The sequence below is a fragment of the Pristiophorus japonicus genome, chromosome 13, assembly GCF_044704955.1.
Source record: "Pristiophorus japonicus isolate sPriJap1 chromosome 13, sPriJap1.hap1, whole genome shotgun sequence".
Lineage (NCBI taxonomy): Eukaryota > Metazoa > Chordata > Chondrichthyes > Pristiophoridae > Pristiophorus > Pristiophorus japonicus.
The window spans coordinates 27,257,895-27,270,997 of NC_091989.1; the positions used below are offsets into that span (position 1 = coordinate 27,257,895).

The 13,103-nt window shown below is 45.1% G+C and overlaps 1 protein-coding gene across 1 annotated transcript; it reads left to right on the top strand.

Annotated features, from left to right (window-relative positions):
• Positions 1 to 505: 505 nt before the first annotated feature.
• On the top strand, positions 506 to 10,470 carry LOC139277966 (guanylyl cyclase-activating protein 1-like). Its single transcript, XM_070896604.1, has 4 exons — positions 506 to 703; positions 3,703 to 3,852; positions 9,507 to 9,597; positions 10,343 to 10,470. The coding sequence occupies exons 1-4, from the start codon at positions 506 to 508 to the stop codon at positions 10,468 to 10,470; spliced, it is 567 nt and encodes a 188-aa protein (XP_070752705.1).
• Positions 10,471 to 13,103: the final 2,633 nt, after the last annotated feature.

Below are 13,103 nucleotides of genomic sequence, written 5' to 3' on the forward strand. Positions count from 1 at the left end.
AGTTCCAAGTCTATCATCCCAAAGAGAGCTCAAGTACCCATTTAAACCCATGGAACAGTATTGATATTCAAGAGTTCGGTCGATCTCAATAGGTCGTGTTATTAAACCAAAGTGAATGAGTGTTAGTTCAAGTGAGTGAGACTTGACTGGTCTGAGTAGAGGAAGTGAATGAAAGGGAAAAAGAGAGAATAACGGAGAAAGAGAGCATCTGAAAGTCAGAGTGAGCCTGTCAGGTATGTAGCTAATTAATGACGATTGCAGCCTGCCCTGAAGTAACTGTACCGCGGGAATAATCCGGGCCTGCCTCTTGGTTAGACCGTATCTTTTTTTAAACATCTTGAGATCTTAAACCCATATCAGGAGAGATTAAAGCAGCTGATTAGCTAGAGCCTGGCTTAGACCTTGGTTAAATTGGCTCAGATGCTCAGAGGAGAGACAAACATACCTCAGCGTGTCCAAGAGTGTGTGCTCATGTGAGAACCTCAGCTTAGCATCAACAGGTGGAATGGGAAACACACACGGCACCACTGTGGACAACCTGCAGGCTGTGGAGATCCACCACTGGTACAAGAAGTTCATGACTGAGTGCCCATCAGGACAACTGACTCTGCACGAGTTCAAACAGTTTTTCGGTCTTAGGGGATTGAGCCTTGAAGCCAACGCCTACATTGAACAGATGTTTAAGACTTTTGATATGAATAAGGTAAGGAAAGGGAAAACTAAATTATTTTAATAACTTTGTCTAATGGAAAGAGGTTTCAAGAAGTCACTAATGGGGAGGGGTGCAATGAGGTGGATAACAGAAAGAGATGCGGTAAGATGGATGATGGAGAGACGTGAGGGGAGATGTGTAACAGAGAAGCTATGTGAGAAGAGAAGGATGCAGTGAGATGGGTGATGGAGAGGGGTGGGGTGAGATGGGAGATGGAGAGGGATGGGGTGAGATGGGAGATGGAGAGGGATGGGGTGAAACAGGTGATGGAATGGGATGCGGTGAGATGTGTAATGGAGGGATGGGGTGAAACAGATGAGGGAGTGGTGTGTGCTGAGATGGGTAATGGAGAGATGGGGTGAAACGGATAAGGGAGTGGTGTGCACTAAGATGGGTGATGGAGTGATAGGGTGAAACGGATGAGGGAGTGGTGTTTGCTGAGATGTGTAATGGAGGGATGGGGTGAAACAGGTGAAGGAGTGGCGTATGCTGAGATGGTTGATGGAAGGGGATAGGGTGAGACGGGTGAGGGCGAGGGGTGCAGTGAGATGGCTATTAGAGAGAGGCATGGTGAGATGAATAATAGAGAGTGGGTCAGTGAGATTGGTAGTGAGACGCGTAATGGAGAGGGAGTCAATGAGAAACATTTGAGATGGGGCATTGAGACTGATGCCTTGCGTAGTGAGATTAATCATCGTGAGGTAGGTAGCGGTGGGAGGCCCAATAAAGGAGAGTGAGCTGTGTAGTGAGGTCTAGCTCACAGACCAGAAATTCTCCATGAGGAATCGTAATGTTGGATTAGCACCCATTGCCAGTGTGCGAAAACACTTTATTACTGCATCAGTTATTAAGGTCTCTGCATTCATCGCACAGTCAACATATTTGGAATTGTCCTCTGAACTCCTTGTAGAGAACTAACCAATGGTCTGGGTAATACACAGATCAGAAACAGTTATAAATCACAGTTTAATGAGATTTCTTAAAACTTTCCGATACTGTATTAGATTTCCACATGCAAAAATGACCCATGGACTACAGCGTGTAGATAGGTTCCCTTCACTGGAAACTGGCCCGAAGAAGATTGATGTGTTAATCTCACGTGTCCTGTTTTTATTGGGAAAAGGGTCAAAGTACACAATGTAGGGCACCAAGTACAGGGCTGAAAGTCACAATGCAGGACCCGGCCAAGGGTTATGGCTTACAGTGCAGGGCACCAGGTACAGGTACAGCGACTGAACTAAAATACTGTTGGGTGGTTGTATATCTGAAGGCCGTCGTTAGAGGTGAGGCAGAACTGAAGAATAATATGACTGCACCATGAGGCTGAATTAAGCAGTCTTTAGGGAGCATCCACAATCTGCTGAGAACCAGATACAGCAGGGCTTCCACAGGAGTTTCAGTGGCCTTGTTTTGGGGGCGCAGCCTCTGCCTGCCCCAAACGAGACCACTTATGTGGGAGGGAGGTGTCCTGGCAACTTCCCATACCCCCCAACCCCAGACGAGACATTGAACACTGACATTTCTGGGGTGTCTGGCAGGGTTCTGAAGGTATACCCCCACACCATCAATGGCCCGTTCCTGGAGACACCTTCCCTGAACTTTGGCAGAGTCAGTCAGTGTAACGGATCATGACCACAAGGGAAATTTTTAAAAATTTGTTCATGGGATGTGGGTATTGCAGCATTTATTGCCCATCCCTAATTGCCCCAAGAAGGTGGTGGTGAGCCGCCTTCTTGAACGTGCAGTCCACATGGTGAAGTTTTTTTTTCAAAAATATACTTTATTCATATAAAATTTTCACAATACACTGGAAAATAGCTCAGTACCTTGCGGTCAGCAATTCCATACAATTCGTTTGGATGCTGACAGCAGTTCCATACAATGCACTAGCGTGCATTTCATTTCAAGGTGCAGTTTAGTACAATCGGTAAATCACATTACATGTAGTACTGTGCAAATAAGGGTATTACATGGAGCAGATAAGAACAGGTTTACATTACATTCCAGGATACATTTCAATACCGATCACGAATCACGTTACATGTAGCACTATGCAAATGAAAGTAGTACACGGAACGGATGAGAATACATTTACTTTTTTTACAAGTTACTAAACAGTGCAGAGACTTTCATTATACATGGCACACAACACTGGTGTTTTTCAGTACATGGTGCTCTATGTATACAAGCAGATTAACAAGTACAGCCCAAGGGAGGGCTCTGATTCCATCCCCTGGGTTTACTGTGGCGGAGGGGCCTTAAACTGTGGCTCTTCCCCATCGTGCGTACATCAAAACATTTTTTTTTCAAAAATATACTTTACTCATATAAAATTTTCACAATACATTGGAAAATAGTTCAGTACCTTGCGGTCAGCAATTCCATACAATTCGTTTGGATGCTGACAGCAGTTTCATACAATGCACTAGCGTGCATTTCATTTCAAGGTACAGTTTGGTACAATCCATAAATCACGTTACATGTAGTACTGTGCAAATGAGGGTATTACATGGAGCAGATAAGAACAGATTTACATTACATTCCAGGATACATTTCAATACCGGTCACGAATCACGTTACATGTAGCACTATGCAGATGAAAGCAGTACATGGAACGGATGAGAATACATTTATAAGTTAGTAAAGTTAGTCCCATAATGAGTATACTTCTCTATTGCGGTTTGGTACAACTTTATGGCTTGCTAGGCCATTTCAGAGGGCAGTTAAGAGTCAATTACATGAACCAGATGGTTTTTTTTACAACAATCCAGTAGTTTCATGTTCACCATTACTGATACTAGCTTTTTTTAATTCCAGATTTATTTAATTAACTGAATTTAAATTCCCTAGCTGCCCTGGTGGGATTTGAACTCATGTATCTGGATCATTAGTCCAGGCCTCTGAATTATTAGTCCAGTACATTACCACCATGCTACCATACCCGTTATTTGAGGCAGTATCTCTGACCACTTTCTGTTTGCTGGTCACAGGATGGTTACATTGACTTCATGGAATATGTGGCTGCCCTTAGCTTAGTTCTCCGAGGCAAGATGGAACAGAAACTGCGCTGGTACTTCAAGCTCTATGATGTGGATGGCAATGGCTGCATTGATAGGCATGAACTTCTCCACATCATTAAGGTAAGAAGCTACTGACATTTCTACACAGCTTTTTACAAGTGAACTTATTACTGTATTAAGAGCGCAGGAGTGAAAAATGGTCAACTACTGCTCCTGTGATCTGAGCCAATAGTGGATTACATAGAATGACATAGAATGGAAAGCATAGAAATGGCCATTTGGCTCAACTAATATGTGCTGGAGGCTCTTCCCATTCCATCTACCTTATCAGCATATCTTTCTATTCTCTTTCCTCTTGTGTACTCAGCTAGTTTCCTTTTGATAGCATCTAAGCAATTCACTTAAATCACTTCTTGTAGCGAGTTCAACCTTCTAACCATTCTTGAGTAAAGAAAATACTCCTTATTCCCCTATTGGATTTATCAGAGAGTAGGGGCAAAAGGTAACTATTCATAGTGGCAGAAGGTGGGTAGTGGTTTTCTACAAGGATTAGTGCTGGGACCACTTTTGTTCAGAATTTACATTAACGATTTAGACTTTGGAATCAAAAACACAATTTCTAAATTTGCAGATAACACCAAATTGGGGGGTAGTCAATACTGAAGAGAACTGCAAAAAATTACAGGAGGACATTAGTAATCTTGCAGAATGGGCATATAATTGCCAAATGAAGTTCAACACACATAAATGTGAGGTATTACAAATCACTAAAAGTTGCGACACAGGTTAGCAAGGCTGTAAATAAAGCAAACCAAGCACTCGGTTTTATTTCTAGAAGTATAGAATTGAAAAGTAGGGAAGTTATGCGAAACCTGTATCGAACCTTGGTTAGACCACACTTAGAGTACTGCATACAGTTCTAGTCGCCATATTATAAAAAAGATATAGAGGCACTGGAGAGGGTGCAGAGATTTACAAAGACGCTACTAGAAATGCGAGGGTATACATATCAGGAAAGGATGAACAGGCTGGGTCTCTTTTCTCTTGAAAAAAGAAGGCTGAGGGGTGACCTAATAGAGGTCTGTTAAATCATGAAAGGTTTTGATGAATGTTTCCACTTATGGGGAAGAGCATAATTAGAGGCCATCAATATAAGATAGTCACTAAGAAATCCAATAGGGAATTCAGAAAAAACTTTTTTACCCAAAGGGTAGTGAAAATGTGGAACTCGCTACCACCGCAAATAGTATAGATAGATACATTTAAGGGGAGGCTAGACAAGCAAATAAGGGAGAAGGAAATAGAGGGTTATGCTGATAGATTTAGATGAGGAAAGACGGGATTAGGCTTGAGTGTAGCATAAATGCCGGCATGGACTGGTTGAGTCGAATGGCCTGTTTCTGTACCGTGTATCCTATGTAATCCTATGTAATCTTGTATTTATGGAGCCAAGTTTCACCTTTGTTGCAATTGGTTCATATTTAGATGATTTTGTCTCTTACGGTCTGTTAGTGGGACTGAACTGAGAGCTAGAGGAGATGAGGATAAAAATAACAAGCGACAGTGGAGATTGGAAGAAATGGTTTTCTCCCATGAAGTAGGAGATGTGGTATTGTGTCAGCTTGGCTCAGTTGATTTCACTCTCACCTCTCAGTCAGAGGTCATGGGTTCAAACCCATTCCAGAACATGAGCCCATAATCTCGGCTGACACTCGATTGCAACACTGAGGGAGTAGTGGATTGTCATGGGTGCTATTCTTGGGAGAATACACATTAAAACTGAGGCCTTTGCTGCCTGATCAGATGGACACTAATGATCCCATGGCACTATTGGAAGAGAAACAGGGAGTTCTCCCAGTGTCCTGGCCAACATTCTTCCCTCAACCAACTGGCTGCTTGAGATTGCTGGTGCAGAAGGGCTGTCACATTTGCCTACATGACAACAGTCACTATACTCGGAAAAAGTAACTCATTGTGTGAAGCACTTTGAGATGTTTCGGCAATTATGCTGTATGAATGGCAGGATTATATTATAATAGATTCACAGGTAAAGCAGTTAATGCTGAGGCAAATAGCACCTTTAATAAACTAGATGAATATCTGGCTGGGAACACGACTGAGGGTTACGTAGAAACAGAAATGATGGGATTGTGTGTGAGTGTGATGGTTCCTGAGATACAGGAACCCTATAAACAGGCCAATGAAGGAAACTGGTAAGAGATGGACAATGGTTAGATGGTTGTCTCTAAGATTGAGACCATCCGTTTGGCCGCCTCTGCCTCTTCCCTTCCTTCCCCTAGCCCACCGGGCCAAACTTCCTCCAAGGAAGCCCCCTGCCCTCGCCCTGACCTCACATCTTTCTCCAATTTCTCTCCAATCTCCCCTCATGAACTACCAAACTCATCCTGTCCATGAGACCCACTTCCTGCTCCCTTGACCCTATTCCCACCAAACTGCTGACGACCCAACTTCCTCTTCTGGCTCCCATGTCAGCAGTTGCTCTCCTCAGGTTACAAAAAAGCAGATGATCTGGTCGTACTGTCCCCCTCTCCCTCAAATCTGCTGTCATCACCCCTCTCCTCAAAGAAACAACCCTCGAACCCTCCATCGTTGCAAATTACCACCCCATCTCTAACCTCCCTTTTCTCTCCAAAGTCCTTGAACGTGTTGTCGCCTCCCAAATCCATGCTCATCTTTCCCGCAATTCCATGTTTGAATCTCTCCAATCCAGTTTCTGCACCTGCCTCAGTACCTAAACGGCTCTCTTTAAAGTCACAAATGACATCCTTTGTGACTGTGACAAAGGCAAACTATCCTTCCTCGTCCTTCTTGACATCTCTGCAGCCTTTGACACAGTTGACCACTCTATACTTCTCCAACGCCTCTCCACTGTTGGCCCGCTGGGTAGGGCTGCACTCGCCTGGTTCCATTCTTATCTATCTAATCATAGCCAGAGAATCACCTTCTCCTCCCACCTCCTCTGGTGTCCCCCAAGGATCTATCCTTGGCCCCCTCCTATTTCTCATCAACATGTTGCTCAGTGGCGACATCATCTGGAAACACAGCGTCAATTTCCACATGTACGCTGATGACACCCAGCTCTAACTCACTACGACTTTTCTCGAGCCCTCCGGTCTCTAAATTGTCAGACTGTTTGTCCGATATCCAGTTCTGGATGAGCAGAAGTTTTCTACAATTGAATATAGGGAAGACCGAAGCCATTGTTTTCGGTCCCCGCCACAAACTCCGTTCCCTAGCCACTATACATTAATGATTTGGATGAGGGAATTGAATGTAATATCTCCAAGTTTGCAGATGACACTAAGCTGGGTGGCGGTGTGAGCTGTGAGGAGGATGCTAAAAGGCTGCAGGGTGACTTGTACAGGTTAGGTGAGTGGGTAAACGTGTGACAGATGCAGTATAATGTGGATAAATGTGAGGTTATCCACTTTGGTGGCAAAAACACGAAGGCAGAATATTATCTGAATGGCGGCAGATTAGGAAAAGGGGAGTTGCAACGAGACCTGGGTGTCATGGTACATCGGTCATTGAAAGTTGGCATGCAGGTACAGCATGGGGTGAAGAAGGCAAATGGTATGTTGGCCTTCATAGCTAGGGGATTTGAGTATAGGAGCAGGGAGATCTTACTGCAGTTGTCCAGGGCCTTAGTGAGGCCTCATCTGGAATATTGTGTTCAGTTTTGGTCTCCTAATCTGAGGAAGGACGTTCTTGCTATTGAGGGAGTGCAGCGAAGGTTCACCAGACTGATTCCCGGGATGGCAGGACTGACACATGAGGAGAGACTGGATCAACTGGGCCAGTATTCACTGGAGTTTAGAAGGATGAGAGGGGATCTCATAGAAACATATAAAATTCTGATGGGACTGGACAGGTTAGATGCAGGAAGAATGTTCCCGATGTTGGGGAATTCCAGAACCAGGGGACATAGTCTAAGGATAAGGGGTAAGCCATTTAGGACTGAGATGAGGAGAAACTTCTTCACTCAGAGAGTTGTTAACCTGTGGAATTCCCTACCACAGAGGGTTGTTGATGCCAGTTATTTGTATATATTCAAGAGGGAGTTAGATATGGCCCTTACAGCTAAAGGGATCAAGGGGTATGCAGAGAAAGCAGGAAAGTAGTACTAAGGTGAATGATCAGCCATGATCTTATTGAATGGTGGTGCAGGCTCAAAGGGCCGAATGGCCTACTCCTGCACCTATTTTATATGTTTCTAACTCCATCCTTCTTCCCAACTCCTGTCTGAGGCTGAACCAGACTGTTCACAACCTTGGTGTCATATTTGACCCTGAAATGGGCTTTCTACCACATATCCGCAGCATAACTAAGACCACCTATTTCCACCTCTGTAACATTGCCCATCTCCACCCTTACCTCAGCTCATCTGCTGCTGAAGCCCTTATCCATGCCTTTCTTACCTCTAGACTTGACTATTCCAAAGCACTCCTGGCTGGCCTCCCACATTCTACCCTACGTAAACTAGAGGTGATCCAAAATTCGGCTGCCCGTGTCCTAACTCGCACCAAGTCCCGCTCACCCATCACCTCCTGTGCTCACTGACCTACATTGGCTTCCGGTTAAGCAACGCCTCGATTTCAAAATTCTCATCCTTATTTTCAAATCCCTCCATGGCCTCACCCCTCCCTATCTCTGTAATCTCCTCCAGCCCCACAACCCCTTGAGATGTCCAATTCTGCCCTCCTGAGCATCCTCGATTATAATTGCTCAATCATTGGTGGCCTGCTTTCTGTTGTCTAGGCCCCAAGCTCTGGAACTCCCTGCCTAAACCTGTCAGCCTCTCTACCTTCTTTCCTCCTTCAAGACGCTCCTTAAAACATAGTCTTTGACCAAGCTTTTGGTCACCTGCATTAACTTCTACTTATGCGGCTTGGTGACCAATTTCTATCACATAATACTCCTGTGAAGCACCTCGGGACGTTTCACTATGTTAAAGGCGCTATATAAATACAAGTTGTTGTTATATTTGGTTTATCTCTGAGGACCGTGTGGCACTTTTCTTAAGGAGATGAAGTAGAGAAAGGAAATTACATGAGAAAGTAATCATACATAATCCATAAAAGGAACTGGTTTGGCGGACTGAATGGCCCTTTCTCATTCCATGCTTGGTTATATTAATTAATGATCCTTTAGCCATTGAAGAGGATCTGAGCTATGGAGATGGCTCATATATAATGATTTCTTGAAGGATATACATCATACTGATTGATTAACAAGAATCACAGAAATTACAGCACAGAAGGAGGCCATTCGGATCATCATACATGCACCGGTGCCAGCTCTTCAACTGTAGCTGTCCACCTGAATCCCACTCCCTGCCCGTTCCCCATTTCCTTTCTTCTTCAAATCCTTATCCAATCCCTTTGAATGATGTTGCAATCTCTGCCTCAACACCCGCTTGTAGTAAAACAATCTATATTCTAATCACCCTCTGTGAGAAAACATTTCTTATACCTCCCCCCTTCATTCTTCCAGTGACAATCCTCAGTCTGTGCCCCCTTGTTATGATTTTCCAACCAGTGAGAATGATTTTTACATCCTCTCAAAACATTTCCTGAAACCCTTAATTAGACTCCACCCCCCACCACCCACCACCCCACCCTCCTGTTTTAGTGAATAAAGCTTCAATTTCCAAGCTTTTTTGCAAACTGCAATCTCTCCCTGCTGGTACCTGTTGGTCACTGAATATCATCTCTGTGGCTCACTGATTGGAACACTATCACTTTGTCCCTCAGGCTATCCGTGCCATTAATGGCTGTCACCAGGACATGACAGCGGAGGAATTCACAAACCAAGTCTTTGACAATATTGATATCAACGGAGATGGTGAGTAGTTTTCTCCCTTTTTTTCAGCCTTTCCTGACCACGTCCTCTCCTGAATTTATGTGCTTCTTGCTTGGACACAACTCCACAAATGCTGATTGACCTCCTCGCCCAAACGTAATTTTATTCATGTGCGAGCCTGAACAATAACTGCCGGCAAGCCTGATCCTGTACTCACCTGGCAGCAGTACACGACACCTCCAGCAGGTGTAGCTGGACAGCGAAGAGGAATGGAAACCAGGACACTGACACCAATTCTAGCATCCCTGTCCCACTCCAGAGAATTGAGCACAAAACTCTAAGCTGACATTCTGGGCAGTACTGAAGGAGTGCTGCACACTCTGAGGTGCCGTCTTTTAGATGAAACGTTAAACCAAGGCTCCACGTCTGCTCTCTCAGGTGGACGTAAAAGATCCCATGGCACTATTTCAAAGAAGAGCAGGAGAGTTATCCCCGGTGTCCTGGCCAATATTTATCCCTCAATCAATATCACTAAAAAAACAGATAGCTTGTCATTATCACATTGCTCTTTGTGGATGTTTGCTGTACGCAAATTGGCTGCCAGGTTTCCTACATTATAACAGTGACTACACTTCAAAAGTACTTCGTTCGTAAAAGGCATTATATAAATGCTCGTCTTTCTTTCTTATTGCCCAAGTAAACTCATCTGTTTTCCTACGAGCTTGTCTACACCTTCCATTATTTGCAAATCTGAATTATTTTCCCTTTGGTTGTGTTTTGTTTACAGGGGAACTTTCTCTTGAAGAGTTTGTTGAAGGAGCCAAGAAAGACAGTAGGTTTTCTGAGGTGATGATGAATAGTCTTGACCTTGCTCACATTGTTACAATGATTCATAACCGAAGGCACAGTGTGTAAAATGGAGGAGATGGACAGTACATCAGACAAGCACCACATTTTCACCCAGAAGCTGTATCCTGGATACCAAGAGAAAAAGCACACACAAAAGTACCACAGAATTACATCTGAACTTCACTCTTAAATACACAATTGGACTTAGAATAAAAACTACTGACTCCAGCATTGGTCAAATGATTATGCTTCTGAATTGAAAATCATTCTGTTAACCTAATACACGACTTATACCTGGAAGGAAGAGTCTGAGTACAGCTTGCTTTGTGACACAAACACTGAGGAGGGAACCTCGCAGGGTGACCTCGTTGGGAGCCAAGGGTCTGTTGGCTGACAGTTAGAAGCAGTGGCTCCACCCTTGACCACCAGTAATAAGATGGGATGAGGGCTCATCCTGGGACGAGGGCTCAGACAGAACAGTTGAAACAGTTTCATAGAAACATAGAAACATATAAAATAGGTGCAGGAGTAGGCCATTCGGCCCTTCGAGCCTGCACCGCCATTCAATGAGTTCATGGCTGAACAATAATCTTGGAATAGATGGCTGTCATATGTAATGCCTCAGTCCTGCACCAATCACCTCTGTGGATACATTGATTGTAAAACTTTTTTTAATGGCAAACTTGACAGTGCAGCAACACCACCCCTAAAGCTAGGCATGCGCCAGTTTGGGGAGTGAGGGCTCCTCGTAGGACTGCTCCTGGGCTTGGCTAAGGTGGCCATTAACCGGTCCAGGCAGCGGGTGGTCGAGGGGATCATTCAACCCGACTGCCCGCCTCTCTTCCGCGGTTACATTCGAGCCAGGGCGTTCCTGAAAATGGAGCACGCGGTGTTCACCGGTACGCTCGCGGCCTTCCGCAAGAAGTGGGCACCGGAGGGACTGGAGAGCATCATCACCCCTGGGAACAGAATTTTAATTTAATTTGATAAAGTTCCCAAGTTAATTTGGATCTAAGGTTTTTAGTGCCCTTTAAAAAAAGCGGGTACTTGATTTAAACGTTCAACTTAAAATAGTTGGGGAGTGAGGGAGGAGCTCTTATATCCAGCAATTCACTCAGCTTGTATAGGATTTATTATGTAAAAAAAAAATCATATTTTATGTAATTCAAATGTTTGTGTTTATTCTGATGGAGTGGATGAATTTAGTAACTTTTAATGAATGTATTCACACCATTGCAATGAATCTACAAATCGATTTACCGACACATTCAGGTTTGTGTTCATCTGTGTACATAGTTAAGCTCTGAGCGTAGTTAAAGTCATGATCACTGTTTGTTTGTTACTGCACCTTGTGCTCCAGCATGTTGGAGGGAAATCAGGATTTTAAAACACTTGGAACTGTTTGATTTTCTTTTTGATTCTGTAAAATGCTGGAAATCAAGGAGTTGGAAAAGGCCAACACCCCTCTCCTGAAATCATCAATGCAGGCTTCTTAATGCCACTCAGCTGTTGTAAAACTCGGCAAAGTGAAATCAGTCCTCAGTTTCTTACTTGATGACTGACTTCCTTAGTTTATGTAACTGACCCTCGCTTTGTGACCGACTCCCTCACCCAGTGTGACCAACTCCCTCACCCTGTGTGACCGACTCCCTCACCCTGTGTGACCGACTCCCTCACCCAGTGTGACCAACTCCCTCACTTTGTGTGACCGACTCCCTCACTTTGTGTGACCGACTCCCTCACCCTGTGTGACCGACTCCCTCACTTTGTGTGACCGACTCCCTCACCCTGTGTGACCAACTCCCTCACCCTGTGTGACCGACTCCCTCACCCTGTGTGACCGACTCCCTCACCCTGTGTGACCGACTCCCTCACCCAGTGTGACCAACTCCCTCACTTTGTGTGACCGACTCCCTCACTTTGTGTGACCGACTCCCTCACCCTGTGTGACTGACTCCCTCACCCTGTGTGACTGACTCCCTCACCCTGTGTGACTGACTCCCTCGCTTTGTGTGACCGACTCCCTCGCTTTGTGTGACCGACTCCCTCACTTTGTGTGACCGACTCCCTCACTTTGTGTGACCGACTCCCTCACTTTGTGTGACCGACTCCCTCACTTTGTGTGACCGACTTCCTCACTTTGTGTGACCGACTTCCTCACTTTGTGTGACCGATTCCCTCACCCTGTGACCGACTCCCTCACTTTGTGTGACCGACTCCCTCACTTTGTGTGACCGACTCCCTCACTTTGTGTGACCGATTCCCTCACTCTGTGACCGACTCCCTCACCCTGTGACCGACTCCCTCACTTTGTGTGACCGACTCCCTCACTTTGTGTGACCGATTCCCTCACTCTGTGACCGATTCCCTCACCCTGTGACCGACTACCTCACTTTGTGTGACCAACTCCCTCACTTTGTGTGACCGACTCCCTCACTTTGTGTGACCGATTCCCTCACCCTGTGACCGACTCCCTCACTTTGTGTGACCAACTCCCTCACTTTGTGTGACCGACTCCCTCACTTTGTGTGACCGATTCCCTCACCCTGTGACCGACTCCCTCACTTTGTGTGACCGACTCCCTCACTTTGTGTGACCGATTCCCTCACCCTGTGACCGACTTCCTCACTTTGTGTGACCGACTCCCTCACTTTGTGTGACCAACTCCCTCACTTTGTGTGACTGACTCCCTCACCCTG